This window comes from Calonectris borealis, chromosome 4, assembly GCF_964195595.1.
Source record: "Calonectris borealis chromosome 4, bCalBor7.hap1.2, whole genome shotgun sequence".
In the NCBI taxonomy this organism is placed as follows: Eukaryota; Metazoa; Chordata; class Aves; order Procellariiformes; family Procellariidae; genus Calonectris; species Calonectris borealis.
The window spans coordinates 66,051,439-66,071,112 of NC_134315.1; the positions used below are offsets into that span (position 1 = coordinate 66,051,439).

The window sequence follows — 19,674 nt, forward strand, 5'->3', positions numbered from 1 at the left end:
TCATCCAAGGTGCTGGATTTCTGCTGCTGAGAGGAGGAATTCAGAGGCAGATGGGTACGGTGGGGGATGTCATGCAGCACTTCACTGAAGAAAGCCTTCAGACTGATTGGGCAGCAGCTGATAACCACTTCTGTCTATTCAAGTATGCCTTATCAGCATTAGAAACAGTGATATTTTGCTAGCGGTGGGTGAGTTGATAAAACATCACAGTTATGGCCTCTGCGTTTCCACTGGGGAACACCTTCTCGCTGTGCCGGGCAGTTGTGCGCACATGTGCAGGCAGTGAAAGACCATCCCTGATCTGAAAGGCTTGCTGCTTACCACATAGTAGTTACCCTGTTCCTGTGCTCATATAACTGACTTAAAGAGCCGTAACAGAAAGATTTGGCATGGAGATAACAGCTGAAGCGGTGCACTGAAGTGCAGAGTGCTAGAGGATCCAGCCGGGCTTAACAAAACTTGAGTTTTGGCACTTTTCCACCAATTTAACTTCAGTCACATCATTTTCCTGAGCTGGGGTTTGTCAGCTAACACTTGAGTTAGATTTATTGATGTGTCTCAGGCTGACTTAAACAACTGGGAGAAGTACACAATTGTTTTTATTATGAGTGGCATGTAGATAATCAAGAGGGAGAAACATTGTGGGAGGGGATAACGCTACAGGGCAGTCCATTCGTGAGCGGTGAGAGTTGTTCTGGGTGCTGAAATCCTGGTGAGCTGGGTCTCTGATGGGTGTATTCACCTTAATTTTTCTTGCTGCCCTCATACTGTTTGAACACTGACTTATCCAAACAAATTGCCACTGTGCTGCTCTAACATGGCCACATTTGGGTGCATTTATACATTCTTAATCCATGGCAGTTGCTAAGTGCTTTACAAGTGCTTGTTTTCATCAAGGGGAAAAAAAAAAAAACACCTTGCAGCAAGCTCCTGGTGCTGCAGAGGCAGGGTAAGGTACCACTGAAACAGTTGCTTAAACAGCAGCTGACGCACGGTAGCTTGTTACCCTGCTGCCAGCATGCCTGCACTTGCCCTGTGGCAAGTTAGGAATAATACAAGGTTGCTTTTTGTTGATGGGAGACTGTATGACCGCCTTTGATTTTTAAATACATAAAAATGGGAAAAGGTCATTTCTGACAAGAAGTAGATCTTGATCTTGTGTTCAGGATGGGTTTGCATGTGAAACAGCTGGTTTAAAAGCTGAACTCTGGCTACAGGAAGATTTGTCTTAACTGCAGTAAGTTTTTAACAAAATCAAGCCTGTAGATAGCACACTTAAGTAGAAGACTGGTTACTTTTTCAGAAGGCTTTATACTATGACAACAGTTCTTTTGCAACCCTGGGTTACTACGATACATCTGTGGTTACTTAAACACACACTTTCCCTAGTGAGATTTCATCCTAGGACACTTCCTTTTAAAGTTACTTTGTATTTATGTTGTATTGTAATGTTTAGACCGGGTGGAGCAAGATCAGCTCTGATCAGCCCTGGAAAGTGACTGCGCATTGCATGAATGTGTTTTTCAGCTGTCGCTATCTTCTACCTCCTTATCTGAGGAAATCAAAATAAGAGTACATCCTTAGAGGTAATTTCTCCCTTGCCCATTGACAGTTTTATTTGGCGGGTTTCTCAACATCTGGCATTCTTCTGGAAGAAGAAATCCTGGAGAAAATTCTGTGACTTACTTCTCCCTGTCTTTTTCCTCTCTTGTTTCCTTATTACTTCCTCACATCATTTTTGCATTAATTCTATAGAGGCACGCGTGACATTTGGTGAGGGCTTTGTGATAATTTTTTTTCATGTATAATATTTGGTAGAAGTTGGGCTTTGATCTGGAAATGTGTCACAGTTCTTATGTGGGAAGCTCTGCTGGCTTTAGGAAGGCAAGTAAAAATACGTTCATCTTCATGGGTGTAAGTGCTAGTAAGGTTGCTATCCTAGTGTGTGTGGCACTTGGTAGGTAAAAACACAAAAAAGAAATAGCTGGTTTTTGTGGTAAAGGTGACTCATAGGCTTTTAGGGATATCTTTCCATAGCTATTGATAATATGTTGTTCATAACTGGGGAAAGCTTGCTACTGGGGCGTAGCCTTAGATAAGATATCATTGTATGTGCATATGTAGTATTTGATCAGAAATTATCTTCTACGGACAGTATTTTAAATGCAAAATTGACTGCACCTTTTGTGTAAAAGTCCTTTTTCTGCACTAATTTTTCATAGAACTCTCCTGAAGGAAAAAAAAACGTAAATGGAATTCTTGTGTTGATTGTCATACTATGCTCTAATGAAAAAAAAAATATTGCTTTGTTTTGTGTTTGTTATCTTAGAATAATGAGCACATGTTAGAGTTTCTGTAAGAAAAAAAAAGACAATGTCAACTCAGGAAACATGCTTTTCAGGATAGGAGAAGGGACAGGAGAAGAATGGGAGGATATAAAGCCATCCACCAAGTACATGCTCCTGTGTAAACTAAACAAACCTATTTAGCGATGTCTTTTACCTGCTCGTCCACTTAACGTCAGAATCTGCCTGTTTCTGGCTGTGTCTTAGGCAATCTAGATGAATTTCTAAGCAACATAGTATATGCAAAATATGCAAAGAGTGGTGAGTTACTGCAGTAAGTCTGTGCATAGCAATTTCCAAGATGTTTAGAGCCATCAGGTATGTCAGTGAAAAAGGTTCTGTTCTGCTCACGTCAAAAGCGTTTTGTGGCCTTGAACCAACAATGTTTCCTAATTGGTTCAACTCAGCTGCCCTTAGCTTGATTCAACCAGGCAGCTCATGTCTTTTGGTCATTTGGTGGACCTGCTGGGGCTTAGAAGGAAGGTGAAATGTTGCTGATGCTTGCTCTGTCATGTAGAGGCACTTGAGATGGTGGTGTGAATGCAGATGCTCTAGGCTGTATTACGCAGCATGGCTGTTCTCATTGGAAAATAAGCTAACATGGAAGGAGTTTGCCTCAGCACAGATGAACCATCAGGAAGATGACATCCAAGGCTTGTCAGAATGGGTCTAAGCTAACGCAAGATGATTCCAAGACAAATCCAGAAGAAAGAAGAACGATAGATGAAAACTCGAATGTGATCCTGCAGTCACTGTGGTGATGGATGGTGCCTAATGAAGGCTACGCAAAGAGTCTTCTAAGAAGTCCTTTCTAAATAGCTTATGAACTTGCGTGCTGAAGCAGGTTTTGGGAGGGGAGGCAGGAAATGCTTAGAAATGGTGAGTGTGGGACCACTTGAAAGAAGACAAGTAGAATGCAGTGGGATAAGAATGTGAATTAGCTGCATGACTGCTGTGGGGGCAGCAAGAGGAACAGAGTGGCTGGCCTTTGAAATCTGGTTTTCCTGTGCTTTGACGGTAGATGTTTTCTCTCTGAGCTAAACTTCCAAGCAGACCCAAAGTTTACATTCTGGTAGAAAGGCTACACCCCATATGTTTGTTGATAGTGCCAAGGCCTTGTATTTACTTCCAGCAGCCTTTGATCTAGGAAGGCATGCTGTAAGTACCTTTGAAGGGTAAATGTCTTTTCTGTTTGTGCGATCGTTTCCTCAGGCCTTTTTGCAGACAGGTCTTGGGGTGATCGTGGGTGACTCAGAGTCCCCTCCCTGTTAGAGCAGGATCTGCTCAGCAGGGAATGCCGTTTCTCCAAACAGACCGATTCTCAGACAAAGCCAGGATGTAACACGCTGTCAGAGGGATCTGGGTGTGCATTTCTCAAAGTACCAGCTGAGCTTAACCGGATTGGTCTTGGGTCTGAGAGCGCGCTGTGGGAGCACCTCTGGAGGCACTTGGGTCTATGTGAAAATGTTTGCTCAGCTGTGCAACGGAGGAGTGCAACTGTGTTAGCGATAGGCTGAAGTCTCCCATTTTGATACAAAGAGTGAAGTTTAGAATAACTCATTCTTCGCTGTCGCCTCCGCAAAAGCTGCTCACATGTAAGCTCAGTCTTGTCACAGTTGGGTCACCACAACCAAGGCTGCTTGGTGTGCAGTTGTTAGGAGACTCTCGGAGCCTGGGGAGTAGTCCTGCACTCAGGTCCCATCCTAGGCTGCACATCTAGAGCTGCTCTATCAGTGCTGCAGCCAAGGCACCAGCAGCTTTGTCTGAATTTTTCTGTGCATACTCAATTACTGAAATAGCAGTCGAATTGCAGATCTTTACTCAGCTACCCAAAAAGACATATGTGCCTTCAGGGCTGAAAGGCAGTCGGGCCACTTACTTGGCTTGGGGAAATCCTGAGATGTGTGCCTGATGAATTAGACTGCTGTATACAGAACACCTTGTCTCTGAGAGGTGAAGTGGTCAGGATTTTTCATTGCACGTACCTGGTGATTTAAATTTTTCACATTTCCTCCTTTGCCTGCCACATCCAGATCAAACAAAGCCTTAAATTCATCATTGTTCCAACTCCTTGTCTGCTCTCCTTGTAATTACACTTCACACATCCACACCTTCTTAGAAGTCTTCCTAATATATTTGCATTTAGATGGAGAATGACAACTTTCATGTTCCCCGTGTAACTTATAATTAACACCTTCTCTGACAGCGTTCTATTAACATCAGTGTACATGGGGTGAGGTTGAAAGCTTGGGTTTCTTTAGAGACTTCATTTCCGCAGCATCACGAGTGGAGAGACTGCCTCTTGGTTTGTTCAGGTGCTTCGACTACGGCAACGTAGTTAAGTGTTGTTATTGAAGACGACTAAGTAAAGATTGCATAAACTGAAACAATTGTCACACTTTTTCCAAATTTTCTAAGTTGCTGCTGTATGCAGCTGTTAAGTGCGGCTGGCCTTCAGCATGAGCTCCTGGTTTTTGTTGGGAACATCTTTCTGCTAACACCGTCTGACTGTTTGCATGCTGTATTCTGGCCTCTGGGGGGTTCACCACTTTGGGAGAGGGTCGTTTGTTTGTGTTATATATTCACCATGAGACTTTCTTGCCTCTTGCAATCAAAAGCTTACTGCTCGTAGGGTAAATGGTGTGTCTGTGGAGACTGAGGAACTGTTGACCCGGGTATGAGAGCTCCCGTCACTGTGGAGGGGAGGAGGAATAGGATGCCCTGCTGCACAGGGGAGCACCGCAGCTTGGAGCACTCCTGTTGGAAGCATTTTCGGCTGGAGAGTACCACACCTTTTGTGAAAGTATCCAAGGCCTGTTGTCGTGGTTTAACCCGGCAGGCAGCCAAAGACCACACAGCCACTCGCTCACTCCCCCCCTCCTCTCCCCAGTGGGACGGGGAGAGAATCAGAAGAGTAAGAGTGAGCAAACTCGTGGGTTGAGATAAAGACAGTTTAATAGAACAGAAAAGCAAAGGAAAATAATAGTAATAATAATGATAAAATATACAAAATGAGTGTATCTGCTGAGCAATGCCCAAAAAACAGCAATCACTACTTCCTGGACACGCCCACCATTCATATACTGAGCATGATGTCACATGGTATGGAATACTCCGTCGGCCAGCGGGGCCAGCTGTCCCGGCTATGCTCTCTCCCGGTCTCTTGTGCACAGGAAGCTGAAAAGTCCTTGACTGGTAGGATACTTAGCAACAACTGAAAACATCAGTGTGTTATCAACATTCTTCTCATACTGAATCCAAAACACAGCACTAGGAAGAAATTTAACTCTATTCCAGCCGAAACCAGGACATCTGTCTAGTGCGATATTGCTATAATGGTTTTAATTTACAACTAAATAAAAGTTAGATTTTAAACATTTCAGTGCATGAGGGAAAATCCAAGTCAAAACTTTTCATTTGTTTGCCTTTTTTGGGTAGGCGGAGAAGAGGTTGTTACCGTCAATTATTCGCATCTTTTCACAAATCTTCTTTTTCCTCTTTTGAGCCTTCGGTGGTTTGTAGACCATAGGCTGAGAAATACTGCTCCAAAGCCTGGGGTGTGTTTTTAAGCACATAACCGTTTGAGGATTTGGGGTTTTTAGGCTCAATTCTGTGAAGGGTTTTTCATGTTTGAAGAACATCTGAGAGTTCCCAATTCCTGCCAAAGTCACTGGGCGCTGCAGGGGCTCAACTCTTCTCAGGAAATGTTCAGGCTTACTCCTGGGAACTGCTTGACGAAGAAAGACTTATTGATGCCAAAAGGAAGCAAAAACCTTTTAATGGCTGAGTAATGAATATATTTTTAAACTTGGCAACAGCAATAGGAAACGAATAAGTAAGAATTTGAACCCAAAGATCACCGTGGAAGAGGCAGAGTGAGAAGATGCTTAGTGTTACATAGGTAGAACTGATTTTTTGCTGGCAAAAGCTAACTTAGCTTCTATTTAAGCAAACTGGCATTTCCTGCTACCTGTTATAACATCCCAGCCATTCTCCACTTCAATTTTTTGGTGTAACCTAGAGGGCTGTGTATTTAAAACATAAGAAGAGGTGTATTCAGCATCATTTTTCCATGTGGTTTGAAGGAAAGCTTGCAGCAGCACTGGATTTTCTTGGAACATTATTTTTGTTCAAAAATATTTGCCAGGATGTCTCTTACAATCGTAGTGGAAGTACGGATGGGCTGTGAGGCCTTGATCTCTTGCTCAGCAGCCTAATGCTGCTATCGTACAGTCAGTAAACAGGGCTGGATAGACTTGATGAGTTGAAGGAGCTAGAGGAAGCAAAAACTTGAAAAACAAATTCCAACTCATATTTCTCCAGTGTGAAGATATGTATTTTTGGAAAGCATATACCAAAGCTGCTGGATGATGATGCAGAAAATAATTGACTAACTGTACCATCTGTTGCGCTTCTGCCATGTGTTTTCCTCTTATCATTTGTTTCTGTTCAAACTGTGTATGTTCTGTGAAATAGTGTTTGATGTGAAACAGAACTCAAAAATATCCCGCAAGTCACAACTTGACGATGTTTCCATAAAGGAAAGGAAGCAGAGGTTGGGACGAGGCATTTTTGATGCTGTTTGGTATTTACTTTAAGGTCGTCCTTTCATCTGCTTGTCTTACAGTCACTGTCAGGCAAGCTGCTTAGGTGATACAGTGTGAGAGCTGAGCACATCTGTGATGCTCGGTAACTTTCTGTGCCATGCGTTTATCCATGTTTCTTTTCAAGTTGATGGGCTGATGAATGAAACTGCATGTTTAATCTTTGTAGATGTGATCCTGGCTGTATCAATTGGTGGCGATTCTTCTATGGAGACTTTTAGAGCAGCAGAGCTGGGGCGCTGCAGTGAGGCTGTGACAGTGCATCCGTGTGATTTGTGTTTAACCTTTTTTGGGGGTGGTGTGTCTTGCCTTGAAATTAAACAAGAATATGTCTCTCAATCTTGAGAAATGTTGATCAGCAGCTTCTCATGATGAAAAAGAGTCCATTTTAATGACAAAACAGCTTCAATAAATTTGTGATTTCCTGCAGTTGTACTAAAAGGAAATGTTCTCTCTTAATGTTTTGGAGGAAGAGGTTCGGTGCGTTCAGAAGGAAGTGAGTGTCGTTTGTGTGTTTGCTTTTTAGCCTTTCTCCACCCCCTTCCCTGCTGCTGGAATAATTCCTTTTGGGAGCCAGCCACAGATCTTATTACAATTAAAACTAAAGCAGATTTTTATTTTCATTTCATTATGATTCAGAGAACGTTATGATTCAGGACAGGAGGAGAGGCAGAATTTCTTCCTGCACCAGTCTATTTTTTGAAAATGTTGTCATGGGCTGGATTGTCACATATCAGCATTTGAAACTCTGTAGTAAGGATTGTCATGTCACTGAGAGTGGCTTCAGAGCACGTTGGTATTTTTATGGTTCCTGTTACAGACCCAAGCCTGGATGATGTCGTGGGTCAGGGTATACGTTTTGCTGAACTTTCTGAACCAAATCTCTTGTTACTGGAGCCAGTGGACTACCCTTTCCACCATGGGCTGCTTTGAGCCTAGGAGTTTTTTACTGTTTCAGTGTGTAGCAAAGCATGATTTGGGTTTTTTGGGGGTGGGGGGTGATTTGTGCATGTGTTTACTTCTTGTGGAACATGTCTGAAGATGATCAAGACCGAACTAATATTTCGGGGCAGACATTCAGTCTCCTCTGCCTGTTTGAACACACGGTGTATTTGGGTTTTCCTGGTGCCATGTCAAGTGTAGCCCAGCTGCAGAGAGTGCAGCACTATTTTTAACTCTCAAATTTTGAACTGTTTCCCCCTGAAGATGGATAGGATGGGACCACGGAGTCCCCCAGCTCCCAGACTCCCATGTGCTTGGCGTGTTGGTGCTAAGCCTGGAGGTCCAGTTTCCCAAAGCATTTCCACAAATCAGTAAGGAAGAGCTTGGGGGAGGTTTTTTGAGTTCTCATTCAAGAAAATTTAAATATGAAAGCTGCTAATCTGGAGAGTTTCCTGAAGAACAGGAGCTGGGGTTCACCCTGCAACTTTGGCAATAGCGAGGTGAGGGCTCTGTCTATGCGTGTGCGAGGGACAGCTTGCTGGAGCCTGGCAGGTGGCTTTGCTGCACGGGTTTCCTCTGATGGCGCCTGGCAGGCTGCGGAGACCTCCTCTCCTCTTGGCACGGGTCCACACAGGGCCTGGCTGACTGTGGTTCTCTGATGCTTTCTGCCTGGCTTCCCAACACTGATTTTGGGGAAACTGCAGTGTTATGAGTTACAGCATGGCCAAGGTTTTCAAAAACTTTAAAAAGCATATTTACAAATACCTTAAATGGCCAGGTTAATGGTGGACAGAAACGGCGTCTCCCCAGATGTTGGGACTAGGATAATACAAGTTTATATTAAAAAAGTGGACATTTCAGTAGATAGCAGATGCTTCTGCTCTGAATTAGGAATGCCATCTAGTGCAGTACAACTTTAATTGTTTTTAAATAAAAGCCCCTTAGTATGAGATGAGGCAGCGTGCATGGAAACTTGACACCTACATGATAAAATATACTCATTAAAATGAATTTTAGCTGTTGTCTTCAGGTAGTTTAAGGGCTTGTCTGTAACTTAGAGAAGGGAGGGCTGGTGCTCCTAATTGCATGACCAAATAAGTAGCTACTCAGTGTTTATTCCCTTATCCTTCTGCTTTTAAAACTGTACCTTCTTCTGTGCACTGAAGTTGGAGGAAAACTCTGAATGAAAATTGGTTTGATCCATTTCAGAAAGGGAGGCAGAGGATGGATGGCGATCCTGAATAGCAAAACAGAAGGCAGTGACCCCTCGTCTGGCTGAATGGGTAGTCAGCTGTGCACAGCCAGCAGCGTGGGCCACTGGTCACCATGACAGCACGAAGAGGTCTGCAGTAGTAACAAGGCATGACTAACCTCGCTGAGCAGCGCCCGGTAGTACTGTACGTGTGAGAGCACCCGTGTCCGCCGGGCTGTCCCGGAGCAGGCACATTCGTTTTCTTTTAAACCTGCAGGAACTGGCATTATGGCAAAAAGGCGGAGTCCCTTCCCCTCCCCTCTGTCCCTCCTCTCTTTCTCTTCACACACTCTTTAAAAAGAATTTATTGCTGGGAAGAGAGCTTGGGGTCAAGGAAGGTTCAGGGAAAGAAAAGGCCTTTAGAAGGTATTACAGCTGCTGTTTTTGCAGCAAGCGGCATGTAAGATGTTTTACGTTCAGTGTTGGGATGCATATAGGAAAGATAGCTACTTCTCATTGTAAATATTATTGTTGCAAGAGACACAAGTTACAGTTGTTTAGGATTTTCCTTTTGTTTTAATGTAATCAGAACCTCTCAGCAAAACAGCTTGATTGCTCTGAATTTGGAAGCTTGCCAGCCTAGAAATAGAAGGATATCTGTAATCCATATGGACGTAGCACAATGTTGTAGTAGAAAACAATCTGCAGGGTCATAATATGTGGCTTGGGTTTTTTTTTTTAATTTTTTTTTTTTTATTGCTGCTGTTAGTTTTTAAACTACTTGCAAGTTATGGACTTCTCTTACTCTAAGTTGAGATCTAGTGAGACATTTACAGCAAGGCATAATGTAAAACAAGAACCCTGATCGGCCAGTGCTGACGGCAGATTTTATCCTGGGAGAACACATAAAAATAGCCTATGAGGTTTTCCCCAGTTCCCCAGTTGTCAGACTGATGTTTTGCTTGCTTCCTTTCCAGTAAATTTTTGCTAGTGCATGTATGTGCACATACATACTCTGTTTTGTCTTAATAATTAAGACTTGATGTTATTGTTAAGAGAGTTTGTGGTAAGGAGGATGAAATATATGAGTAGTAATATTGTGCTAATGCTTTGGTTTATGATTAACATTTATGAACTCAAATAAACTTTTAATATTTGAGGGTTGTTTGGTTTTTTGGGATATTATGGGGTTTTTGTTTCATTTTTGGGGGTTGGGGGGGGGTTTGTTTTTTTTTTTTCTTTTTGAAAGGTGCAGAAGCTGAACTTTGTGAGCTGATGTATAGTGTCCAAATGATGACTTCCCTTCATTTTGCCAGAGGTTTGCTCATGTGTGCCCAAGGTCAGGTCTGTTTTGCATGACTGAAGAATGCACTCTCATTGCCCAACACGCAGTCCGTTGAAACCGATAAGAATTTTTTTGCCTATTTCAGTGGGCTTTGGCTCACTGCTCTGCGAGTTGAAACATCTGAACAAAACACAAAACCTCTAGGTCAGAATTTCCACTTGTTTGTTTCACAGCAGAGTCTCACTGTGGAGTGATTCAACCTCTCGATGCTCTTCCAGCCAGGGAAGAAAGTTGATCTACATTATCTCCGTGTTAATAAATCTTATGCGAAGAGGAGCAAATTTTAGATTACTGCTGAAAGCTAGATAAGGAGGGGGTAGTGAAGTCATTACAGGACAGGATGCTTGACTCTAGTAGCGTGAGGGGGCTGTTACTCAAAGTCCTCAGTGCTTTATTGGAATGGCCACTACTACAGTAGTGCACCTTAAAAGATCTCAAGTATTCAAATACTATTGCATGTGCCTTGCTAAATAATAATGCAGATTATAAAGGGATGTGGCATGCTCTAGTAGTGACGTTAGAGTTTTTGAAAGGCAACTGAGGTTGTTAGGGAGTTTGGGAATGGGTCTGTTAGAAGAGAAGTTAACTCTTTCAATTTTGACAGTGTTCCCCAAGAGACTTGTGTTCAACCTCGTGGCTTTTATGTCTTTCTCTATCCCCTCTGAAAGAGGCAAACAATCTCTTACCTAGGAAGATAAAATGAGATTGGCTTATTTTAAAACAATCTGTTTTAAAAAGAGGTGGATTGGCTGTGGCTTTTGTCATTATGTATTGTGTAGATGAGCATTTTAAATTGTTTTCATTTTTTATCATCTTGGGCTTCAGCAGAGAGCTATGCCAGCTCAACAGCTTGTCTCCAGGAGGCCTGGTTCTGAAATGTGCTGCAACAATCTGCAAATTGCAGTAGCAAAATCTATTTTGGGGAAAGCTAGCACAGTATCTGTGTGTGCTGTGTACTCCAGCCAACACCATAAGGAATTTAATAAGTAATAGGGAGAAAACAAAGAAAACCGAGTATGTATAGTTAATGTTGCAGTTGTATTAAAAAGTTCTGTATAGATCTAAGTGCTTGGCATTCATGGTGTGGATCAAGACAGAAACAGTAACAGGGAGGGCTGAGATGTCGGCAGTGTTGTGCAGACCAAAATGTGTATGTGTATCAAAAGACACAAAGCAGGAGAAGGAGCTCTGCTCCCTTTAACACAGTTGTCACACTTGTAAAAAGTAGATCCCCTTTGTGTCTTTTAATTTCCTGTATGTCCCTCTGTCTATCGAATGATGAAAATTATGGCTGAAGAACTGACAGGGAAAAACATGACTGGGAAAACAGCTGATACTCAAGGAGGAGGAGTTAAAACTAACTTAAAATTGTCCTTTTGTACCTTCAGCATTGTACTGAATAATATCATTAGGCTCAAAAACATACTTGGTGGTAGCTTCAAAAGGAAAAAGTCAAGGTGGGTGGGGGAGAACTGGAGCTGAGCACCTGGTTGCAGTAAGAGTCTTGATTAGTCCGAACACATGAGAAGAGCTCCTTGCAAGAGACTTGTATAATTTCTTAAGGGAAGAATACTGACTGCAGGGCAAAGAGGCTGGGAAATCATAGAATCATTAAGGTTGGAAAAGACCTCTAAGATCATCCAGTCCAACCATCAACCCAACACCACCATGCCCACTAAACCATATCCCTAAGTGCCACATCTACATGTCTTTTAAATACTTCCAGGGATGATGACTCAGCCACTTCCCTGGGCAGCCTGTTCAAATCTTTAACCACTCTTTTAGTAAAGAAATTTTTCCTAATGTTCAATCTAAACCTCCCTTGGTGCAACTTGAAGCCATTTTCTCTCGTCCTATCGCTAGTCATTTGGGAGAAGAGACCAACACCCACCTCACTGCAACCTCCTTCCAGGTGATTGTAGAGAGCAATAAGGTCTCCCCTCAGCCTCCTCTTCTCCAGACTAAACAACCCCAGTTCCCTCAGCCGCTCCTCAGAAGACTTGTGCTCCAGGCCCTTCACCAGCTTCGTTGCCCTTCTCTGGACACGCTCCAGCACCTCCATGTCCTTCTTGTAGTGAGGGGCCCAAAACTGAACACAGTATTCGAAGTGCGGCCTCATCAGTGCCGAGTACAGGGGCACGATCACCTCCCTGCTCCTGCTGGCCACACTATTTCTGATACAGACCAGGATGCCATTGGCCTTCTTGGCCACCTGGGCACACTGCCGGCTCATGTTCAGCCGGCTGTCAACCAGCACCCCCAGGTCCTTTTCCTCTGGGCAGCTTTCCAGCCACTCTTCCCCAAGCCTGTAGCGTTGCATGGGGTTGTTTTGGCCAAAGTGCAGGACCTGGCACTTGGCCTTGTTGAACCTCACACAACTGGCCTCGGCCCATCGATCCAGCCTGTCCAGGTCCCTCTGCAGAGCCTTCCTACCCTCCAGCAGATCAACGCTCCCGCCCAACTTGGTGTCGTCTGCAAACTTACTGAGGGAGCACTCGATCCCCTCATCCAGATCATTGATAAAGACATTAAACAAGACCGACCCCAAAACTGAGCCCTGGGGAACACCGCACCTGACCGGCCGCCAACTGGATTTAACTCCGTTCACCACAACTCTCTGGGCTCGGCCGTCCAGCCAGTTTTTTACCCAGCGAAGAGTGTACCTGTCTAAGCCATGAGCCGCCAGCTTCTCTAGGAGAATGCTGTGGGAGACAGTGTCAAAGGCTTTGCTGAAGTCCAGGTAGACCATATCCACAGCCTTTCCCTCATCCACTAGGCGGGTCACCTGGTCATAGAAGGAGATCAGGTTGGTCAAGCAGGACCTGCCTTCCATGAACCCGTGCTGGCTGGGCCTGATCCCCTGGTTGTCCTGCACGTGTCTTGTGAACACCCTCAAGATGAACTGCTCCATAGTCTTCCCCAGCACCGAGGTCAGGCTGACCGGCCTGTAGTTCCCCAGATCCTCCTTCCGGTCCTTTTTGTAGATGGGCATCACATTGGCGAGCCTCCAGTCATCCGGGACCTCCCCTGTTAACCAGGACTGCTGACAAATGATGGAGAGTGGCTTGGCAAGCTCCTCCGCCAGCTCCCTCAGTACCCTCGGGTGGATCCCATCCGGCCCCATAGACTTGTGAGCATCCAGGTGTCGTAGCAGGTCGTTAACTGCTTCCTCTTGGATTATGGGGGGTTTATCCTGCTCACCGTCCCTGTCTTCCAGCTCAGGGGGCTGAGTACCCTGAGGATAACTGGTCTGACTATTGAAGGCTGAGGCAAAGAAGGCATTAAGTACCTCAGCCTTTTCCTCATCCTTGGTGGCAATGTTCCCCCCCTGCATCCAATAAAGGATGGAGATTCTCCTTGGCTCTCTTTTTGTCGTTAATATATTTGTAAAAACATTTTTTGTTATCTCTTATGACCTAATGTCATCTCTGCATGACCTAACGAGATCCCTGTACTCTTCTTGAGTTGCCTGCCCCTTCCTCCACAAGTGATAAACTCTCCTTTTTTTCCTGAGTCCCAGCCAGAGCTCCCCGTTCAGCCAGGCCGGTCGTCTTCCCCGCCCGTCTTCTTGCGGCACATGGGGACAGCCCGCTCCCATGCCTTTAAGACTTCCTTCTTGAAGAACGTCCAGCCTTCCTGGACCCCTTTGCCCTTCAGGACTGTCTCCCAAGGAACTCTCTCAACCAATGTCCTGAACAGCCCAAAGTCTGCCCTCCGGAAATCCATGGTAGTGGTTTTGCTGACCCCCCTCCAAGAATCAAGAATTCTTTCATTTCATGGTCGCTGAGCCCAAGACGGCCTCCGACCACCACATCTCCCACCAGTCCTTCTCTGTTTGTAAACAGCAGGTCAAGCGAGGCACCTCCCCTGGTGGGCTCGCTTACCGGCTGTGCCAGGAAGTTATCCTCCACACAGGAACCTCCTCGACTGTTTCCTCTCTGCCATGTTGTATTTCCAGCAGACGTCCGGTAAGTTGAAGTCCCCCACGAGAACAAGGGCTAGTGACTGTGAGACTTTTGCCAGCCGCTTGTAGAATGCTTCATCTGCCTCTTCATCCTGGCTAGGTGGTCTATAACAGACTCCCAGCGGGATATCTGCCTTGTTGGCCTTCCCCCTCATCCTTACCCACAAGCACTCGACCTCATCATCACAATCATTGAGCTCTATACAACGGAAACACTCCCTGTCCCTTCTGAAGAGCTTATAGCCATCCATTGCAGCACTTCAGTCATGAGACTCATCCCACCATGTTTCCGTGATGGCGACTAAGTCATAGCTATCCCGCTGCGCAATGGCTTCCAGCTCCTCCTGTTTGCTGCCCATGCTGCGTGCATTGGTGTAGATGCACTTGAGCTGGGCTATCGATTTCGCCCCCAACATTGGCGTGCCGCCCCTAGGCTCATCTCTAGTGAGCAAGAAGCGAGGACTGCCACCAAGGGTTTTGTTCCTTTGCCCTCCCCACTGTGTTGGCTTGAGTGCTTTTGCAGCCATGGGGGAAATGGACTGGGGACTGGTGCGGGAAGAGGAGCTGATTGATCCAGGTTAAATCGTGCCCATCCAAAAAAAAAAAAAAAAGTTTGTTCTACAGTTGGCGTTGGTGTTCCTGACACTGGGCCACAGTGTCACAGATTGGTGAAGAGGAGGTTTCAGAGGTCTCCTTCATGCTAAAAGCCAGCGTCTTAGCTATTAAAACCATCTTTTGTGTTTTTTTCATGCTTGCTGTTAAGGGAATTTTTGTGAAGTTTATATAAAGGATATTTACAGAAGCATTTTTTACTTCCTGGAATGTTTGGAAAATAGTTTTTCATTCAGTAAAAAATTTTCAGAGAACTTGAACAGATATGTTTAAAAAATGTTTAAAATCTTGAAATGCATTCACTTAAAAAATCATTTGCAGGCATAGAATTTCAAGATGTAGCCAAGATTGCTTCTAGTTTGCCTTATAATTCCTCCTAGTTTTTTGTCTTCTACAGTTGGTATCTCCCATATCTGGCTGCACAAAGCTTTCCTGGCACACACAGAGCAACTGACCAACTAAGTGATTATAGATATGAAATTGCTTACATGCAAAATGACATCTGATGTACAGAGGAAATGCTTCTATTATATATTGTTTGTAACAGAAGGATTGGTATATTTACTGAATCAGTAATCTGTGATTCCTTTTTTTTTTTTTTAATTTTTAAAATCGTTTGCATCTTTTGCAGAAGTGGAGTACATAGAGCTTACTGGAAACTTCTGTTTTGCTATCTTTGGAAACAGTTCAGCACTAACAAAGTTGGAAACTATTTTAAATGTGCACAGTCTAACCCCTGAATATGTTTTTCTGACTTAGTGGCACAAGTACATCCTTGCTGCAGTTCCTTATATGGAAATTTGCCATCAGACAGCATCGTTTTCCAGAGCTCCCATTGAGTCAGGAAACCCCCTCTCCAGTAGTCAGACCTTTTGGTTAACTGTTACAGCAAAGCGAGTCCTCTACCTCTGCTGTAGGGATGCTTAAACTTTCAGTAGATGATTATGTGGGCGGTATTTGAGAAAATGTCACTGGTGAGGAAGACAAGGCTCTTCCCTTCCAAACTGGGACACTTGAGAAGTTCAGTGTACTAAGAAGAATATAGGAATTGTATGTATGCAGTAGACTGTGCAGTAGAGTAGAAATAGGAGAGGAGAGAAATTCCTGCATCCACACACTACGCCTGCACGCTTTTTCTTCCCAAATGTCCATAAATATTAGAGCAATAGATTCCCTTTTTTTGCAGTAGTATTTCACAGAGGAGATGTAGTTTAAAGGATCTGGTTTTCCATGAAGTCATCCTGCTGTGCATCTGACAGCTTTATTGCTGTTTTGATGTGGTGGAATTGAGTGCATTCGTATGTGGGTGACGAGGGATATGGGGATTTGACCTGGTGTTTTTCAAATTTCTGAGACCTTCTCTTTAAATACATTTATGTGATTGCTTTAAATGTAACTACATGGTTTGCTAGGTAAGCAGCTTTCTAAATGTTAATTTAAAGTAGAGAGTAAGTTTTCAAGCCTGTTTATAAAGTAGGCAAAGTTTGATCTCTGAAAGTGGCAATATCTTCAAAATAGTGGATTTTTTTTTACTCTCAGGTGAGGAGTTGGGGCGGAAGTCTGGAAGAGAACAAGAATGCCAGTTTTCACATCGATCATCGCAACTGGGTTTGCCAGCTTGTGCGCTTTTCACCCACGTTGACTTCTCAACTTGGGTTTCACAATTAAATGGGCGGATAGTTTTTCCCTTCCCAGCCTTCTTGATGTATAGTATCAGGAGTAGAAATCACTGAGAAGGATGCGTGTTGTACCTTGTATGTTACATTACTATGCGGTACAGCAAATACTTGACATAACTGATTTGTCAGCTATAACCACCCTGTGGATTTCAAAATTACTTTCATGCTGGACGTATACCCTTGTCTGAAAACCATGGTTTCTGCACAAAATGGATACTTGTTGATAACACTGATGTAAAGGGTTAACTATCCCTTCTTTCTCTCTTTCCTAAAGCTTGTACAACGAGGACAGAAACTTGCTGCGTATTCGAGAGAAAGAGAGGCGGAATCAGGAGGCTCTGCAGGAGAAAGACAAGTTCCCTGAGAAGACTCCCCTCTTTGCAGAACCCTACAAGGTAATGGTAGGGGGGCACGTGGTGGAGGGGGAGGAGGAAAGAGGTGAGGTGGAAGAGGAGAGCTGTGGCCTCTGCGTACAGTATAGTAGACTTGAACATGATACGTGCAAACACAGCATCTTCCCATCTGCTTAACTTAAATTCATCAGAGTATGTGCTTAAAGCTCCGTAGATGGTGCAAGCGCAGTACAGACTTTGGGTTGGTCCGATTCATTTGGGGGCCTCCTGTAGTCTGGGAGTTTGAGGGAGAGTGCTCAAGAGCAGCTTGGCTGCCTGTCTGTCTGCAGCTGTGGTTGAAACAAACTGGTCTGATGTTAGTGTTCCTGAAGCCTGCACGCACACCTGCAATCTTGGCTCAGAAGAACTAATAATGACTAGAGCAGTCCTACTTGCTTTGGAGAGACTGCATGCAAGATCAAGATGAGCTTGCATAACTTCACTTGCGATGCACGGTGATTAAAATAAGATCCTGAAGAATGTCTCTTCTTGAGCTGGATCTCTTGGGGTAGGGGGTTGTGCTTTTTAAATTTCCCCCTCTCTGTTCTTCTGTTGCAGACTAATAAAGAAGATGAGTTGTCAAGCCGAATTCAGAACATGCTGGGCAATTATGAGGAGGTCAAGGAGCTCATCAGCAACAAATCCCATCAGAATCTCATAGGGATTCCAGAAAGTGTTGCTCCTCTGATCCCACAAGGAAAGCCTGATCGCCCATACTTCCCTGAAAAGACCAGCCATACATTACCATCTTCATTCCACCGCACAACCCGCCATCCACCCATGGGACCTACAGTTGTAGCTCCTCCCCCTCCAAGCCACTCCATTCACTACCAAAAGGCACAATCAAAACCAGAATCAGCTTCAGGTTTGCACGCCAAGAGTCACAGCTTATCCAACGGTCGGAGCCAAGGTCAAGAACACAGTCGCGGTGGCCAGGAGAGTCACGCAGGCTTTCACCACAAGAGAAATGACAGGCGTGCGGTTGGTGAAGGTCGTGCAAATGAACTGCAGGCCTCCCTTTTGGCGCTTTCTCCATTGCTGTCATCTTTGTCTTCTCCACTGGCACCCCTGTCACCTCTACATTCCAGCCAGCATATCAATTCCAGGTCACAGAACAGCAGCAAAAGTCATGGGCCGACCTACAGTCAAACAAAATCATCTCAGGACCTAGTGACAGGATCACAGGAGAAGGAAAGTCGGGACAGCTCAGCCGTTAACCTGACCAGCACCACTCAGCCTTCCTCTCAGACTTTTCCCCCACCTTTGCCATCAAAAACCAGTGCAATGCAGCAGAAACCAACTGCCTATGTCAGACCAATGGATGGCCAAGATCAGGCACCAGTTGAATCACCAGAGCTCAAACCTCTCCTGGAGGAATACCACGGAGAACCCTATGAAAAAATCTCAGATTTGAAGGCAAATGCCAAAGCTAAGCTATCCAAATTGGAAATCCCTTCTGAGCCTATAGAGGTGAGTGCAATTGTTGGGGGGCTCTGTTGCTGGCAGGATAAGTTCAGCTGTGGGAGAACAGGTCGTTGAAGGGCAGAGACTATTGGAAGCAATGATGGCTGTGCACGCGTTACTGTGTTTAGAAAGTGCGTTTTGAGGTTGGCTTTTGCTGACCTGGGTGAGATACCTGTTTGGATGGTGAAAATGCAATGCTTGCCATGATTCTGTGGTTTTCTCAGTGAGGCTGCAGCAGCTTTTATGGTTAGAGAGACTGCTTCTGTTGCTATGATTTTTGTTTTGCCTGTAAAGATTGTTGAAAAGGAGAAGGGGGAAATGATATGCTGAGAAGGTCAAATGGTGATGCACCTGCGGTTAGTACGTGCAGAGTGTCAGTACTCAGTCTGAGTGCTGATGGGTAGAAGCCTCAAATCCTCACTAAATTTTACGACAGTTGACTATGCAGTGAATTCTGTGGTCACCTCGTAGGTTGAAGGTTTTGGGGCTTTGTGACAAGTGACTGCGAATATCACAGGATTCTCCTAAGTGAGTTCGTAAAATCTCACTGTAGACTCTCAGGAAAGTCTTAATGTGAACAAAAAACATCCTGTAGATTTCTGCCAGATGGATTTAGCCTAGCTTCCTCGGGAAGCATGACACCATTCTGTCTCCTGCTTCATCAAATGCCTTTTGAGCAAGTTCTGAAGGTGTAAGTAAATTTAGTGCAGAGGTGGAATTCTCAATGATAAGCAAGATTCTAAAAGTTCTGTAAAATTTTGCATTTGAGCAAAGAAGATACCCTCTTTCTTGTCCCAACTATGAGCAAAATGAGCAGAACTCTGCTGTGTGTTTGTTCTTAGCAACAGAAAGCAGCCGAGGCAGCAAGCTCAAGCATACCTTCGTTCTAGTCACTACACTTGTCCTTGCTCTGCCAAGGACTGAGAAGGATATTGCAAAAGACGTGGGATGGGAAGCTGCAGTTTTTGCAGTGAAGAGGTGGCAGTTGGGCCAAAGACCAAAATGTGTTGCATTTAAACTTTGGTTATTCCTGCTCATCTGAGAACAACTTCTTCCTAATATGTATTATTTTCCTGAGAGTGAAACACTAGCTTCTTCATTTGCCACCCTTTTAAAAATGAATAATGTTTTGGGA

General features: G+C 44.4%; 1 protein-coding gene across 1 annotated transcript in view; it reads left to right on the forward strand.

Moving 5' to 3' along the window:
* AFF1 (ALF transcription elongation factor 1) overlaps window positions 1-19,674 on the forward strand; it is a 129,181-nt gene that overhangs the window by 41,668 nt on the left and 67,839 nt on the right. The window contains exons 4-5 of the mRNA XM_075149927.1: window positions 16,958-17,078; window positions 17,634-18,545. Coding sequence (XP_075006028.1) covers window positions 16,958-17,078; window positions 17,634-18,545 — 1,033 coding nt within the window. The remainder of the gene's footprint in view (window positions 1-16,957; window positions 17,079-17,633; window positions 18,546-19,674) is intronic.